Raw genomic sequence first — 14,002 nt, 5'->3', positions numbered from 1 at the left:
CGGTTAGCAGTTACGGTTAGTGAAATCTACTAACCGCTAAGGCGGTTACGGTTAGCGGTTATTGCCACTAACCGCTAACCGTAACCGCCTTTGCACCCCTACTTCCAAGAGCCATAACCAAGCAGAGAAGCGGCGCAAGGACAGGATTAATGCACAATTTTCAACTCTTAAGTAAACTAATTCCAGTAGATTGCAAAAATCAACCATAGAAACCAAAAAAGGTAGATTGCAAAATCAAAAAACATAGAAACCAAAAAAGGTAGATTGCAAAATCAAAAAACATAGAAACCAAAATCAAAATCAAAATCAAAACCCCTCAAGAAACCAAAATCATTATAGCTTGCTTGCTGATTGTTCCTCTTGATCTATGCTTGCTGGTCTTTGGTTGTTCCTCTTGCTTGCTGGTCTGTGGGAGGATGAGAGTGAGGCAGAGAGTGAGATCGAGAGAGGGAGAGAGGTGCGGCTGGGGCGAAAAGAAAAGGAGATGAGTGAAGAAGTTAGGTAGAGAAAGAAGACAGATGGAAAGAAAAAGAAAAATGTTTTTAAAATAAAAGAAAATATTATGTTAATGAAAAAAAAACAAATATTTTAATGTTATAAAAAATGATTATGGAAACTATTAAAGTATATTTTGACATGGAAAAAAATAATTTGAATGTATAAAAAATAACGAAGAAAGCTGCTAGAAATGAAAATGCCCTAAGACGTGCACCAGTTGGGAGGGGTCTTTGGATTAATCATGATTGCAATTGTGTTTGAAAAATAAAACTGTAAGAGTTAAAAAGCGTTTTTTTGCCAAAAGTTATATATTTAAACTTGTGTCAAAAATACATTTTAATAAATTATAGAGTAAAAACGCAATCCAAACAAACTTATAGTTTGGATTGGGAGCAGCACATAGACGACAGGTTGAATTCCAATTTCGATGCGTTCTGTTTGGCTGCCAAGAAAGTGTACGAAAAAGGAAAATAAAAGAGTGAAATTTATTTTTAGGTCTAGTGTGGTTATATGGGACATAGAATGAACTACTACACAAGACAATTACGAAGCACGTAACGCATCTCTTTTATGCTATTACGGTGACGTGTTGGACTCGCAACAATCAGAGATTAGTGGATATACATATATATCTAAAGAATTTACTGTTCAATTCTTCATTAAACTTTATGAGTGTACACTTCAGAAATCTTGTTGGCTAGCTCCAGACTACATACATTTCAGCATAAAATGGGGGGTAAAAAATGTCACAGCTAGAGAAAGGGGAGTTGTCGACTGTGGGAGGGAATCTATGCTTTTCTGCCAATATGATATTCACATCGCACAGAAACACCGACCACACCATGTAAAGCCAGGGAGCATGACCTCAATCACTCATCTCCTCTGATGGTCCCTACTAAAGAAAGGATGCCTAAGGGCTTCACGAGCTGTTAGCCTATCTGTTGGATCATATCTAAGCAATCCCTGCAATAGATGTATGAGATCCCCAGCAGAATGATCAACATTCTGCATTATTAAGTTCTGCAAGAATTCAAAGGGTGAATGAATAGCACAGTTAGTAAACAAGACACTAGAGAGTGATCATTTTACGAGGTACTTGATTGTACAAACCTGCAGACGGGGAAGCTTCATCGCAGCTTTAATACTCTCTCTTGAGGTTGCACCATCTGGCCAATCCAATCTACCCTTTCTAACATACTTCTCTGCATGTCGACTGGAAAGAACAAGAAGAAGAAAGACCATTAGTCATTAACTAGCTTCTGCAAAACTATAATCACTACGGAGGATCATCACACTATAACTTACTCTACTCTCTTCAGCATGTGCAGCGGCAATGGACCAAGAACCCTTTCCATCATTGCTAGGTGCTCCAAATTCTCATGTGTTTGAAACAACGCCTCACCCTATACCAAGTTCATACGTAAGCATAACTATTAATTATCCATTCACCAATCGTATCATCATAACCGGTAAAGATTGGTAAACATACTGTGCATAACTCCACTATGATGCAACCAACACTCCATATATCACAAGGGTAACTCCATCCAAGTCCTAAAAATTGATTGAAAGATTTTAGCTCATCTGCTGAGACATGGCATTATCAACAAAAAAATACAAAAACTTACCAAGAATAACCTCAGGTGCACGATAATGTCTTGTAGACACAATGTAATTCTGATCTTGACGCTCATAGGTTGTACTACCAAAATCAATCACCTTAACAGCACTCGACTTAGGCAACCTTTTGAAGTAGGAGCCATCCTTTGGTGATCGAGAAGAACTCTACATATAGCAGCATATTGAAAGGATTCAACTCGAAAGACCAATTTGATAAAAAGAAACATACAATCAAATCATTGGAAATAGGAAAAAGACAAATGAAGTTGCCAGACTTAATAGAGCAACCCCCAATGCCATGGCCTAGTAAAGCAGCTGCTACCTTCTAAAAGATAATCTTCTAAGTGACAAAGTGAGAGCAAATACACCCACAAGAATATACCTTATAATCCTTGTAATCAGGAACTTTAACATAATCTGAAGATACTAGAAGTATGTTCTCTGGCTTCAAGTCGGTATGTATCAGACGCAAGTCATGCATAACTGCAAATGCAATTTAACATAATCATCAGAAAACAAGGCCACAGGAAAAAAAAAGACACCTGACTAGGAAATTCAAAGCAATAAAATATTACTCCACACATACTACTGCCACATTTTAACATATATTGATAGATGACAAAACACCAAGATGATTTGACCATCACTAAACAGTATTAAGAAAATTATTCTATATCTAAAACTAATATAACCAGCAGATCAAACAGGAAATAGCAAGGCAGAAAAACAAAGGAAAGATTGAAAATAACTAGCTTAGGAATTTACTACACACATGCTACACATTCCAATAGTTGTCGGCCAATCTCACGGACAAGATCAATGGGAAATGGGCGATAATTGTTTTTCCGTAGAAAATCGTATAAGCTTGGTCCAAGCTTCTCAAACACCTGTTGAAACCATTTAAATTCACCCACAAGTCTTAACCCCAAAATTATTTGTGAATTGGGGAAATTAATCCATTACAAAATCAATCATATACTTACAATACAGATATGGTTACGATAGTCAAACCAGTTCCGTATTTGCACACAACTGCAAGGAATAAACCCATTTAACAATTGCCAAAGAGCTCATAAAAGCTTCTTAACAGTAACCATTAAGGACAGTAAAAGTAGTTCAATAAGAAACAGAACACTCACCGGTTGCCACCTTTATCATGTTTACCAAGCTGTTGTAGCATTTCAATTTCTATCATAGCTGCATCACGATACTTCTTGATTCCACGGACAATTTTGACAGCAACCATTTCCTTCTTTTCTCTATCCCAGCACTCCAAAACCTGACCAAAGGTACCTTCACCCATTTTGCTGTGGATCTTATCTGCAAAAATGAATATCCACAAACAATCAGAAACAAGAAATACAGGACGGCTTTATCATGTTTTTAGAATACACAAATAAACCAACAACAATTGAATACCTATTTTCCTGCATGGGAGATTAAACCCAGGACATTATTAAATCAAACAAAAAATTGAGAGAACTAAGATTTAAAAAACAGAGTTTCTTCTTACTTTGTAAACTGTGCATACTATTTCAAAAAAAGTTAGTAGTGCAAAACATAAACAAAACAAAATTTGAGCACATTTAATGGCTTAAATCAAACAGACAATGAACATAAGTTTTTAATGATGGTAAAGTGAAATTACAGCGAGAAGTTAAATTTTCTCCAAGCTCAAACATGTAATGCCCATCTTTGTCATCATCTCGCCTTGGGGGTGAACCATTTCGAGCCACTCCCTTTTCAAACAGAGAGGAATTAGTGGTAAGGTCTGAGGATGCTCTTGAAGGTGCATAGCTTGTCAGATTCCCAACCTCTTGTCCACAAAACATTCCTACCTGAGCCTACACACAGCCATGCATTCATGTACCGCTCAAGAAAATGAATAAATTTTCTGCCCTCGCAATACCTAATACCCTTTCCTTTCCCCCTTTCCTGATTGTATTGAGTCCCAAAGATAATAATGAAACCAAAACATATTAATTAAACAAAGAACCACCAAATCAGATTTTTTTTTTTTGGAAAAAAAAAAGTAGCAGATTTTACACGATAAAAATAGAAAATACGGCATCTCAAGCAAACTAACTTTGGCTCAATCAAAACTTAAAGAAAAAAAGAATCCAAAAACTTTTTCAAAAAATTATGAATGATGGAGTACTCTGATAATAATTACGGTAATTGTTTCTTAAATAAAATTCGAAACATCTTTGAAAAAAAAAGGATCCAAACAGATATACAAATTAAAAATCTACGCCGAATCAAACATCTTTCTTGACAAATAAACCTATCAAATTCAGCAAATGTAACAAAATAATATAAGGCAAGAATAAAGTATAAATTTTTTCATCGGCTTGAAAATATCCTATGCGAAACAAGTATCAAGGCAAGAAGAAAGTATAAATTTTTTTCATCGGCTTGAAAATATCCTATGCGAAACAAGTATTAAGGCAAGAAGAAAGTACAAATTTTTTTCATCGGCTTGAAAATATCCTATGCGAAACAAGTATACGTATGTGTTTGCGGATATGCATAGCGTTATCCGATCCAGATCTTTGGGTTGAGGTAATCAATTTTCAGCTGAATAAACCGAAATTTTACACAAATTATGATCTTAAAATCTAGAAAAAGAAAAACCGAAGAATCCAATATACCGAATAACAGATCTGGCCAAATAAAATGAAAATTTGTAACAAAACACAAGCTAATAGAGAGAAATCAAACCAGATCTAGATCTAGCAAAAAGACGAAACGGCCATCAAGGAAACGAGGTGGATCTGAAAGATCTATAAGGTGGGAGGGGAAAGATTATACCTTTGGGATCTGAGGAAGAACGTCCCAACCCATACGCGCCCTCTTCGCGGGTCGCCGATCCATGTGCGTGTGAGGAAACTCGGTCACGCGCTCCATCTCCATGATCGGAAAGTACAAGACGATAAGATTTTTCAGAGAAAGTTGAGGTGTTTGACGAGAAACAAACAGGAAGCGAGCACAAATAAGTCTCTTTCGCACAGGAAGGTTGTGTGGTTCGTGAGAATAACGCTAAACCTAACCCTAATTTTAACCTCACGGAAAGGCTTGAGTCGGTTTTTGAGGCGAAATCTGGCCGTCCACGTGCTAGCTATCTAGCCGTGGATTTTACTGGTCAATTATTTCTAATTTTAACGTCACAGGGAAAGCACAAAGAAGCGTGAAACCTTTACAATTAGCACACGCCATCTATTTCTGAGGCCCAAGTGGCGTATTGTTTAAAGGACGCGAGTGAATGAAACTTCTCGACCCTTGTGGGTTGGGCCCGGGTGTTTTACAGTTTTAGTGACTATAATTTTTATTTTTATTTTTTTTAATATATATATATATATATATATATATATATATATATAAGTAGTTTTGGATTTAAGTGATTAAGGGTGTGTTTTGAATTGCGATTTTATAAGAATTATATACGTTTTTAAAAGATATCGTAAAATGTAAGACATTTGGCATTGCGATTTAAAAAGCACTTAATTTAAAATAGGAAAAAATTCTGTGATTTATCTAAGCAGGTTAGGGGGTGCTTATTTGAAAAAATGTGAATTTAAACCAAAATTATGACTTTGCATAACAAATATTTAATAAAAAAATATTTTTTAACATGTTTTACCAAACGCTTTTGCGATTTTAAAAACGCAATTTTTAAAATCGCACTTATTAAAATCACAATCCCAAACAGACCCTAAGTTAAAAGAACATTATTCCAAATACTATAAAATTTATAAACCTTTTTTACAAAATATTTGTATATAAATTTGGTTTTACTAGTGTGGTAAAGGATACGACAGGCGTAATCCTTTACTAACTTTAACTATGTTTTATCTCAGATTCAATGAACTCTCTATTCTTTAATTAAAATTTGGCTAAAAATTGTACTTTTTTTTTTTATTTTAACTAACAGCTATGAAAAAGTATCAAATAATAAACTCTCTAAATTTTACTATATTCTATTTAAATATAATTTTTATTCTATCTTCATTCATTTTTTTTTATTCTCAAAAGCACCCCCACAAGCAAATAAAGGAAGAGAGAGAATGTGTGAGGAGAAAATATAAAAATATAAAAAATGAGTAGAGAAATGATTTTGTTTTCTAAATGTGTGGAGACATGAGAGGTTTGACGAGCCCTAAAATGAAGAGGGAAATAGATAATTTGATGAAACTTACTTTTTATAAAATTTAACCAAATTTTGGCTAAAAGTGAATTATAGAGGGTGCTCTCATATTCAAATTTGTTTGCCTTAAGATATACGTGAGAGTGTGAGACTTGACGATCAATGAGAATTTTACATTGCTCGTCATAGGGTAATGTCTCCAAATAGTTTAGGTTTTTTTTAATGATATTTTAATTGCCTTGAGGTGTACGCTGGCTACTTGCCTTCTTGCATCAGCACATGTCTCAATCATTTCCGGAATACATTCGTATAATACCACATACCCAACTGACTCTGACCCTGTGGGTAGTGTGAGAATTTGATGTAGCGTGACTTAGTAAGCTACTGCGAATAATACCAACAAGAAATGGATATGTATTTTTAAATATTGATTTTATCAAAAGGATCTAAGAAATGTACTTTAAAACGCTAGATACTCTCTAGGTTTTGAAAGAAAACAGAATAACGTTCAACTCTGGGGCTTCTTATTGAATAAAACTCATACATAATTAGCAACTCCATTTCTGAAGGCTATAAGCATGTATTTATAGGCCTCCAAACCCTACTTAGTATGCCTAACCTACGGCGCCTGTCTAGACGAAACTTAAGGCCATTCGGACAGCTACGAATATAAAGCATAAAACACAAAAATACTATGGAGCTTGTCCAGGCGGAATTGAAGCTCGTCCGGACAGCCACATACATAAAATCTAAAAAGCATGAAAATCACATAGGCGTTCGGATGGTCTCCGAACGAGGACTTCAGACGGGGCTCTCAGGTTTAGGCCCGTTCGGACGGGCTGCAGACGAGACTTGCCAATTTATATCAAAATTCATGCGGTCACCAATCTACATTTGAGCTCTTGAAGCTCGCTTCACATTCCTGACGACAAATATAATGAGCTTTCTTCCTCATTAGAGCAATTAAAGGTCTCGAAAGTGTGGAGAACTCCTATAAGAATCTCTGATAATAACCAGTTAGGCGCAAGATGTAACACCATGTCCCCATATTAAGAAGATGCGTAGCTTAGCACTTTATAAGAGATGTTCATAGGTGTTACGTTATACATTGCCTACTTACTAGTTGAAACTGTGTTTTATAAGTGACAAGCGCCGAATGTTGCACATTCAAGCCCCTTAACTCGCATATGTTAATTCATTAACATTATTATTTGTTTGATTTTGTGTTGTTTTAGTGTTTTCATGTTTCTAATAAAGATACAATAAATTTTATCGATTTTGGGCTTAAAACACAATTTGAGAAGACCTATCATACGTCTCAGTATTTTGACCACAACTTTTTATTCGAATATCAGATTGACATGAAACCAGCGGCAGTGGAAAGTTAACTCAAAATACTACAAATCATTGTGAAATAAAATGTCCTAATTTGGACGTTTGTTATGCTAAAATCATCATGTAATATAAAGATCGCAAATCAACCCACGTGCATAAGTGCCCTCAAGCGCACCACAAGTGGGCTCGAGCGTACTCTTGCTAAAAAGTCCAAAAAATGCTAAAATTGATAAGGAAGTCCACAAATAATATCTTTGGCGAAATAAATTGTTTATTCCATACCCACTGTATATACATATAGAGGTTACAAATAAGAAGATCAGAGATTGAATATAATCTCTCCTATATATATAAACAACTACACGTGAAGGCTAAAGGAAAAACAAATCCAAGTCTGATTTAATCTTTATTTTACAGAGATTAAATTAGACTTTGATTTGGACTTGTAATACTATTCTAATTATCTAACATAATTATCTAACAACACTAGCTAGCACCTGATTGGAGAAGACAATAATATTGATTTGGTCTCTTTTTCTTGGTGTAGAACAGAGCAAGTCCAAGTTTTTTTTTTTGAAAGTTCATTATATTAATATCTCAATCTTCATGGAAGCATCCAAGATCACATTGATGTAGCCATTGGATTGATGATTTTGGGGTGTTTACCTTGTTTTGTCTGAGAGTGAGTCACTTGTGGCTATTATTTAACCAATTATATTCAACCATGGGATGGCCCTTATCCTTTTTTTTTTTTTTTTTTTTATTAATATCACAATCCCATGTATAGTTGACTAACTTCGTGATGTTATTATCTTAAAAGCTTGCGATTGAAGCAAATTTAGATAAGATAAAGGAAGAAGAAAGACCACAAAATATTATTACACTACTCTAGCAGATGATCATGAAGAACATTATCATCTTCGCCATTTTTCCCTCTCTTCTCTTTATTCATCTTCTCATCAAATGGCTCTGCAAAACCACGCACAAAAAATTACCGCCTTCACCACCAAAGCTTCCCGTCCTTGGAAACCTCCACCAACTCGGCCTCTTTCCCCACCGCTCCCTCTGCTCACTTGCTCAGCGCTACGGCCCGCTCATGCTGCTCCGATTCGGAAGCCGGCCAACGCTAATCGTCTCGTCTCCGGATGCCGCTTCCGAAATCATGAAAACCCATGACATCATCTTCTCCAACCGACCAAGAATGAGCATCGCCGACAGACTTCTCTACGAGGGGAAAGATGTGTCGACAGCTCCTTACGGCGAGTACTGGAGGCAAATGAAAAGCATTTGCGTGGTGCATCTTCTGAGCAACAAGAGAGTTCGCTCTTTCGGAGCTGAGAGAGAAGAAGAAGTCGCCATGTTCATCGGGAAGATCAGAGAATCTTGCTCGTTTTCGTTGCCGGTGAATTTGAGCGAAATGCTTGCCACCCTTACAAACGATGTGACATGCAGGGTGGCTTTTGGGAAGAAGTATAGCGCCGGCAGTGAAGGTGGGAGGGAATTTCAAGGATTGCTGGGAGAGCTTATGAGCCTTCTGGGTGTTTTCAATGTGGGGGACTTCATCCCATGGCTGGCTTGGGTGAATCGAATCAATGGCTTGGAGGCTCGAGTGAAGAAAGTCGCTAAAGAGTTTGATAAATTTCTGGATGCCATCGTGGAACAGCACATTTGCAGCCTGAAAAGAGAGAGCAATGGGGATGGAAGTGTTAGAGGGGAAGATCATAAAAACAATTTAGTTGACGTTTTGCTTGCGATTCAAAAGGATAACGTGACTGGCGTTGCCATTGACAGAGAAAGCATCAAAGCTCTAATCTTGGTACGCTCTTTCTCTCTCTCTCTCTCTCTCTCTCTCTCTTAATTATATTCTGAAAATTTTTTCAATGTAAAAATGTGATTACATATTTAAAAAATTTCATAAGAAAGAGAAATTGTTTGTAATAACGTGGTGGATGTATAGCAAAGACATGAATTACCTAGGGGTGGCAATTCATATTCACATGTCCGGTTTGGATTGTATCAAGGTATATATGTGTTACATAAGACTATATAAAACAACATTAATCCAACCCATTTAATTAAACGGGGCAAATTTCTTAACCCTAACCTTCTAATTTTGTATTGGGTTTATATCGAGTTTGCAGGTCATGTCAAAAATTGTTTGTTATTATGTCGTGTGTCGGATTTATATCGTGTCGAAGTATGAATATAAGACTATATATATATAAGTCAACTATAACCCGACACATCTAATTAAACAGGTCAAACTTTTTATCTCTAGCCATTTAATCTCTTGTTGAGTTCATATAAAAAATTAGCAACCCTAATTGACCCCACTGTGATTTAAAATGAGGATATTATTGCTCCCATTCGGTCATATATATATATATATATATATATATAATATAATAGCTTAGGGGCAATTATTTTGATGGGTGGGCAATAGGATAAGTACAGCTAACATTTACATGCATGGTATAAACAAAATTTTAGGCAATTTGATCCCTCTCGCCTCCTCTGTCTCTGCCTATGATTGAAGTTACATGTACAGAGTTTCTCATAATATTTTACTCCATAAGCTAATTATAACAATGTCCCGTAGTTCTTTTGTGGTTTTTAGATGGGAGAAAAAAAAAAAAAAAAAAAAAAAACTTGTATTTTAGTTAATTAGTGAGGTTGACGGTTGAATGGCAGTTGACTAGGAATTGAGGACAGGTAGCTAGCTAGCTCACCAGAAATGCATTAGTCATTAGGGCATTTGTTATACCTATCTTTGTATAAAAAAGATTATTTGTGCCCATACCTCCTCAGACTGCAGCATCCCAGTCAACGGGCACAAATAATCTTTTTTGTACAAAGATAGGTATAACAAATTAATGCCCTAAATGATTCGTTGGGATCTAGATCTAATGCCAGTATATGTGTTACCAAAAAAAAAAAATCCTATACAAAGATTAGACTATATTTGCGAATGTATTTGGATAAGTATTTTTAACTTCTAATTTGAATATATATATTGAAAAAGCGTTTTTAAAAGTATTTGGGGTAACTTCACTTTAAACCCTTGAACTACCATGCAATTTGACATACGTATCCCGAATTTTGAAACCTCTTAATTTGAATACTTGAACTTTCAATTGCACTCAATTTATCTTCGGTCAATTTTTGCAGTTAAAACCCCTAAAAAGACAAAATTACCATTCAATTTTCTTTTTATTAAAAAAAATTGAAAAAAATGGAAAAAAAAATTGAAAAAAAGGGTCACAAGCTGGTGGCCCAAGGGTCACCTTGTGATTTTTTTTTAATAGTTTTTTTTTTAATTTTTAATTTGAAATTAAGGGTAAATTTGAAATTTTATAAAAAAATCAGGGGTATAAACATTATTATCTCACTTTTTAACGTTTAAAATTTGATGAAGGTTCAAATTGACTGCAATGAAAAGTTCAAGAGTCCAAATTGAGAGGTTTCAAAGTTTGAAGATATATCAAATCGCATGATAATTTAGAAATTTAAAGTGAAATTACCCTAAAAATATTTTATTGAGTAGACTTGCTTACTTTGAGAAGATCAAATAAATATAAAGCTCACTCTTAATTTTTTTTAAAAGAAAAAAAAGAGAGAGAGAATGTTTGTGTGACATGACATGACAATCTACCAAACAATCATTTTAGAACACAAAACACACCAACAATTTACCAAACACGGCTTTGTTTGGTAAAGGGGATAGGGTTGACCCAAACACTGTTCATCACCATTTTCTAAAAAAATCAACATAAAAATATTCTAACTTTTTCACTTTTTATATCAAATCATTCACTTTTTATTATTATTCAAATAAAAAAATCACTACAAAACAAAACTTTTTCACTTTTTCATACCACTTTTTCATTTTTTTTTTATACCAAACATTCTTACTTTTTTTGACATCAATCTACATCAACTACAGTGTCTAGGCCAACCCATTTGTCAAACACCACCGAAAACACCGAATCCTTTGACCTCGCCAATTGTCTTCCCAATTCAATACCCTAAACCCCTTTAAAGAAACTACCGGAGCCACTGGCTCGAGGTTGATTTACTCAGAATTTCTTCTTCATACGGCTTTTCCCCCTACGTCTATCAATTTTGAGGAAGAATCGCTATTACAACAACCAAATAGATAGAAAACTACCATCAGCTAGTCTCTGGGTCTTCGAATTGAAATAGAGCCACAAAAAAGAAGTGTAGATGCATGCTTTTTGCCTTTGTTTTGCTGTTGGAAAGTTTTGTGTTTGATATGTTCATGTCAAAGAAATACTGGATGGTGTACAAGTTTGGTCTTCTTTCTTCTTTTGGGCTCTGTGTTCTTGTTGAAATAGCTACACTACACAACTGGGGAAGAAAGACTGGAATTGCAGTTGACAGTTTTGTTGTACAATGGCCTCTCATTTGAATGTGGCGTACATGGGCCTTTTTTTTAAAAATGTTTTCTACAATGAGATTAAATTTTTATAGCTTTTTATTATTATTATTATTATTATCAAAATCGATCCATCTCTTACATTTACATAAATTTACATTTGAATTCGGTTCTTGCAGGATGTGTTTGCTGCTGGAACTGATACAACTTACAGAGTCCTAGAATGGGCAATGTCAGAACTCTTAAGGAACCCTAGAGTGATGAAGAAGTTACAAAATGAGGCAAGGGGAATCGCACGAGGCAAAACCAGCATATCTGAGGCTGATTTACAGGAAATGCATTATCTAAAAGCCTTGATCAAAGAGACCCTTCGCTTATATCCTCCATTCCCATTACTAGTTCCCAGAGAATCCACCCAAGATGTTAACATAAAGGGCTATGACATTGCTGCAGGAACTCTAGTTTTCACTAATGCATGGGCAATTGGAAGAGACCCATCGATGTGGGACGAACCAGAAGAGTTCCGGCCAGAAAGGTTCTTGAATTCTTCTATAGATTTCAAAGGACAAGATTTCCAACTGATCCCATTTGGAGCTGGAAGGAGGGGATGCCCAGGAATTCAATTTGCCATCACTACCAATGAGCTTGTGTTGGCAAATCTAGTGCACAAGTTTGATTGGGCATTGCCTGGTGGAGCAAGAGCTGAAGATTTGGATATGAGCCAATCAACTACCATCCTCAGAAAAGTTCCCCTCCTCGCTGTTGCAATTCCAAATTCTTAAATTAAAAGTTAATAATGATTCATCACAAATCTAATAATGATTTAAAATTACATCAATAAAACAATTGTGTATAATATCACTAACTAGGTGTTATGTGTAGGTGTTATGTGAAGATTCTCTATTTGTACTTTAATCTTCTTAAATTTGGAAATATTATAATAGACCTGTCATATTTAATTTGGAATCATCATGAATTGATTATGTTTAGTGAACCAATCAATGGTCATTACCTAAGTTTAACTGTTGGAAATAATTTTAAATGGTTTAAATTTTTTTGTTGAAATCAAATAATACTAATTCGAAAATTAACATTAGGATAAGTAATTTTTTTTTTTTTCTATTCGAAAATTAAAAATTAACAAAAATTTGTGGAAACAGTAAGAAAAATTTGGTTTCACAAGAATAGGTGGATTCATGAAGGCTTGTTCCCTCCTCCCAATGAAGTGGGCAGGTTGGCGTCTGTGACAGTGGAGGATTTCAATAGGTGTAATGCACCACAAATTGAGGAAGACGACAGCAAGGAGATGGAGATCAAGAAGTGGACGAGACCCCCGCCAAAGTGGTATAAAATCACTATGATGCAGCTGTTGACACAAAAAATGGAAGGATGGGAGTGGGTTTAATTCTCAAAGATCATGATGGAAGGATATTTGCAGCTTGGAGCTTCACGTGAATGGGCTGGTTAGATCCGACTATTGCAGAGAGGCGATGGCCACAGCCCAAGCAGCCCAGTTTTGCACAGAAATGGATGTGAGTAACATAATTATAGAAGGAGATGCAGAGACAATTATATTGGTGCTACAGACTGAGGCACAAAATGGTAGGAGGTATATATGGTCAGCTAGTAGAGGATGCAAAATTGTTTTTGAATTCTTTGCCGAATTGGAAACCCAACCATGTACGCCTGAACATAAATGGTGCAGTCCATATGCTAGCTAAATTAGCTACTAGAAATGTCATAGATCGAGTATAGAGGGATGAGATATACTATTGTATCTGTAATATTGTTCAAGGGAGCAAATTGCTTCGGCCTGAGTTTGATATAATGAGAAGTGAACTATTTATAAAAAATAAAATTAAAAAAAAAGAAAAAGAAAAAAAAGAATGACCCTTTATATGAATCCATCAAATGAACTGGAAGTGAGAGGTGCTAATGAAAAAAAAAAAATCTTTGCTCCTTACGGATTCCACAGAGAGAGAGAGAGAGAGTAGGACAAAAATAAAACC

At 35.4% G+C, this 14,002-nt stretch overlaps 2 protein-coding genes across 4 annotated transcripts; one reads left to right on the top strand and one right to left on the bottom strand.

The window, feature by feature from the left end:
* Positions 1–1,125: 1,125 nt before the first annotated feature.
* On the bottom strand, positions 1,126–5,157 carry LOC132173727 (serine/threonine-protein kinase AFC2). 3 transcript variants are annotated; one of them, XM_059585314.2, is made up of 11 exons: positions 4,930–5,157; positions 3,767–3,962; positions 3,258–3,438; positions 3,102–3,150; positions 2,891–3,005; positions 2,501–2,601; positions 2,127–2,283; positions 1,988–2,052; positions 1,804–1,901; positions 1,609–1,711; positions 1,126–1,518 (listed from the first exon to the last, which is right to left on the bottom strand). In XM_059585314.2, the coding sequence occupies exons 1-11, from the start codon at positions 5,029–5,031 to the stop codon at positions 1,372–1,374; spliced, it is 1,314 nt and encodes a 437-aa protein (XP_059441297.1). In that variant the 5' UTR covers positions 5,032–5,157; the 3' UTR covers positions 1,126–1,371. The 3 variants fall into 3 exon arrangements, with proteins under 3 accessions (XP_059441297.1, XP_059441296.1, XP_088370182.1); XM_059585313.2 differs by lacking the exon at positions 3,767–3,962 and having other exon boundaries at positions 4,930–5,013; XM_088514056.1 differs by lacking the exons at positions 2,891–3,005; positions 3,102–3,150; positions 3,767–3,962; positions 4,930–5,157 and having other exon boundaries at positions 3,258–3,362.
* A 3,313-nt stretch (positions 5,158–8,470) lies between these two features.
* On the top strand, positions 8,471–12,851 carry LOC132175486 (cytochrome P450 736A117). Its single transcript, XM_059587450.2, has 2 exons — positions 8,471–9,413; positions 12,173–12,851. Exons 1-2 carry the CDS (start codon positions 8,493–8,495, stop codon positions 12,773–12,775), a joined length of 1,524 nt encoding a protein of 507 aa, XP_059443433.2. The 5' UTR covers positions 8,471–8,492; the 3' UTR covers positions 12,776–12,851.
* Positions 12,852–14,002: the final 1,151 nt, after the last annotated feature.

Source organism: Corylus avellana, chromosome 3 (genome assembly GCF_965113065.1).
Source record: "Corylus avellana chromosome 3, dhCorAvel1.hap1.2, whole genome shotgun sequence".
In the NCBI taxonomy this organism is placed as follows: domain Eukaryota; kingdom Viridiplantae; phylum Streptophyta; class Magnoliopsida; order Fagales; family Betulaceae; genus Corylus; species Corylus avellana.
The sequence above is the reverse complement of the archived record's forward strand: the minus strand, read 5'-3'. Positions and strand labels throughout refer to the sequence as shown.

What these genes read in the sequence shown, in the direction of transcription:
- LOC132173727 (XM_059585314.2), bottom strand. Translation starts at nt 5,031, where the DNA reads ATGGAGATGGAGCGCGTGACCGAGTTTCCTCACACGCACATGGATCGG. An exon ending in TTCTTCCTCAGATCCCAAAG is followed by an intron (nt 3,963 to 4,929) that starts GTATAATCTTTC and finishes GGCTGTGTGTAG; the next exon opens with GCTCAGGTAGGAATGTTTTG. An exon ending in CTGATTACAAGGATTATAAG is followed by an intron (nt 2,284 to 2,500) that starts GTATATTCTTGT and finishes TGCTATATGTAG; the next exon opens with AGTTCTTCTCGATCACCAAA.
- LOC132175486 (XM_059587450.2), top strand. Translation starts at nt 8,493, where the DNA reads ATGATCATGAAGAACATTATCATCTTCGCCATTTTTCCCTCTCTTCTC. An exon ending in GCATCAAAGCTCTAATCTTG is followed by an intron (nt 9,414 to 12,172) that starts GTACGCTCTTTC and finishes CGGTTCTTGCAG; the next exon opens with GATGTGTTTGCTGCTGGAAC.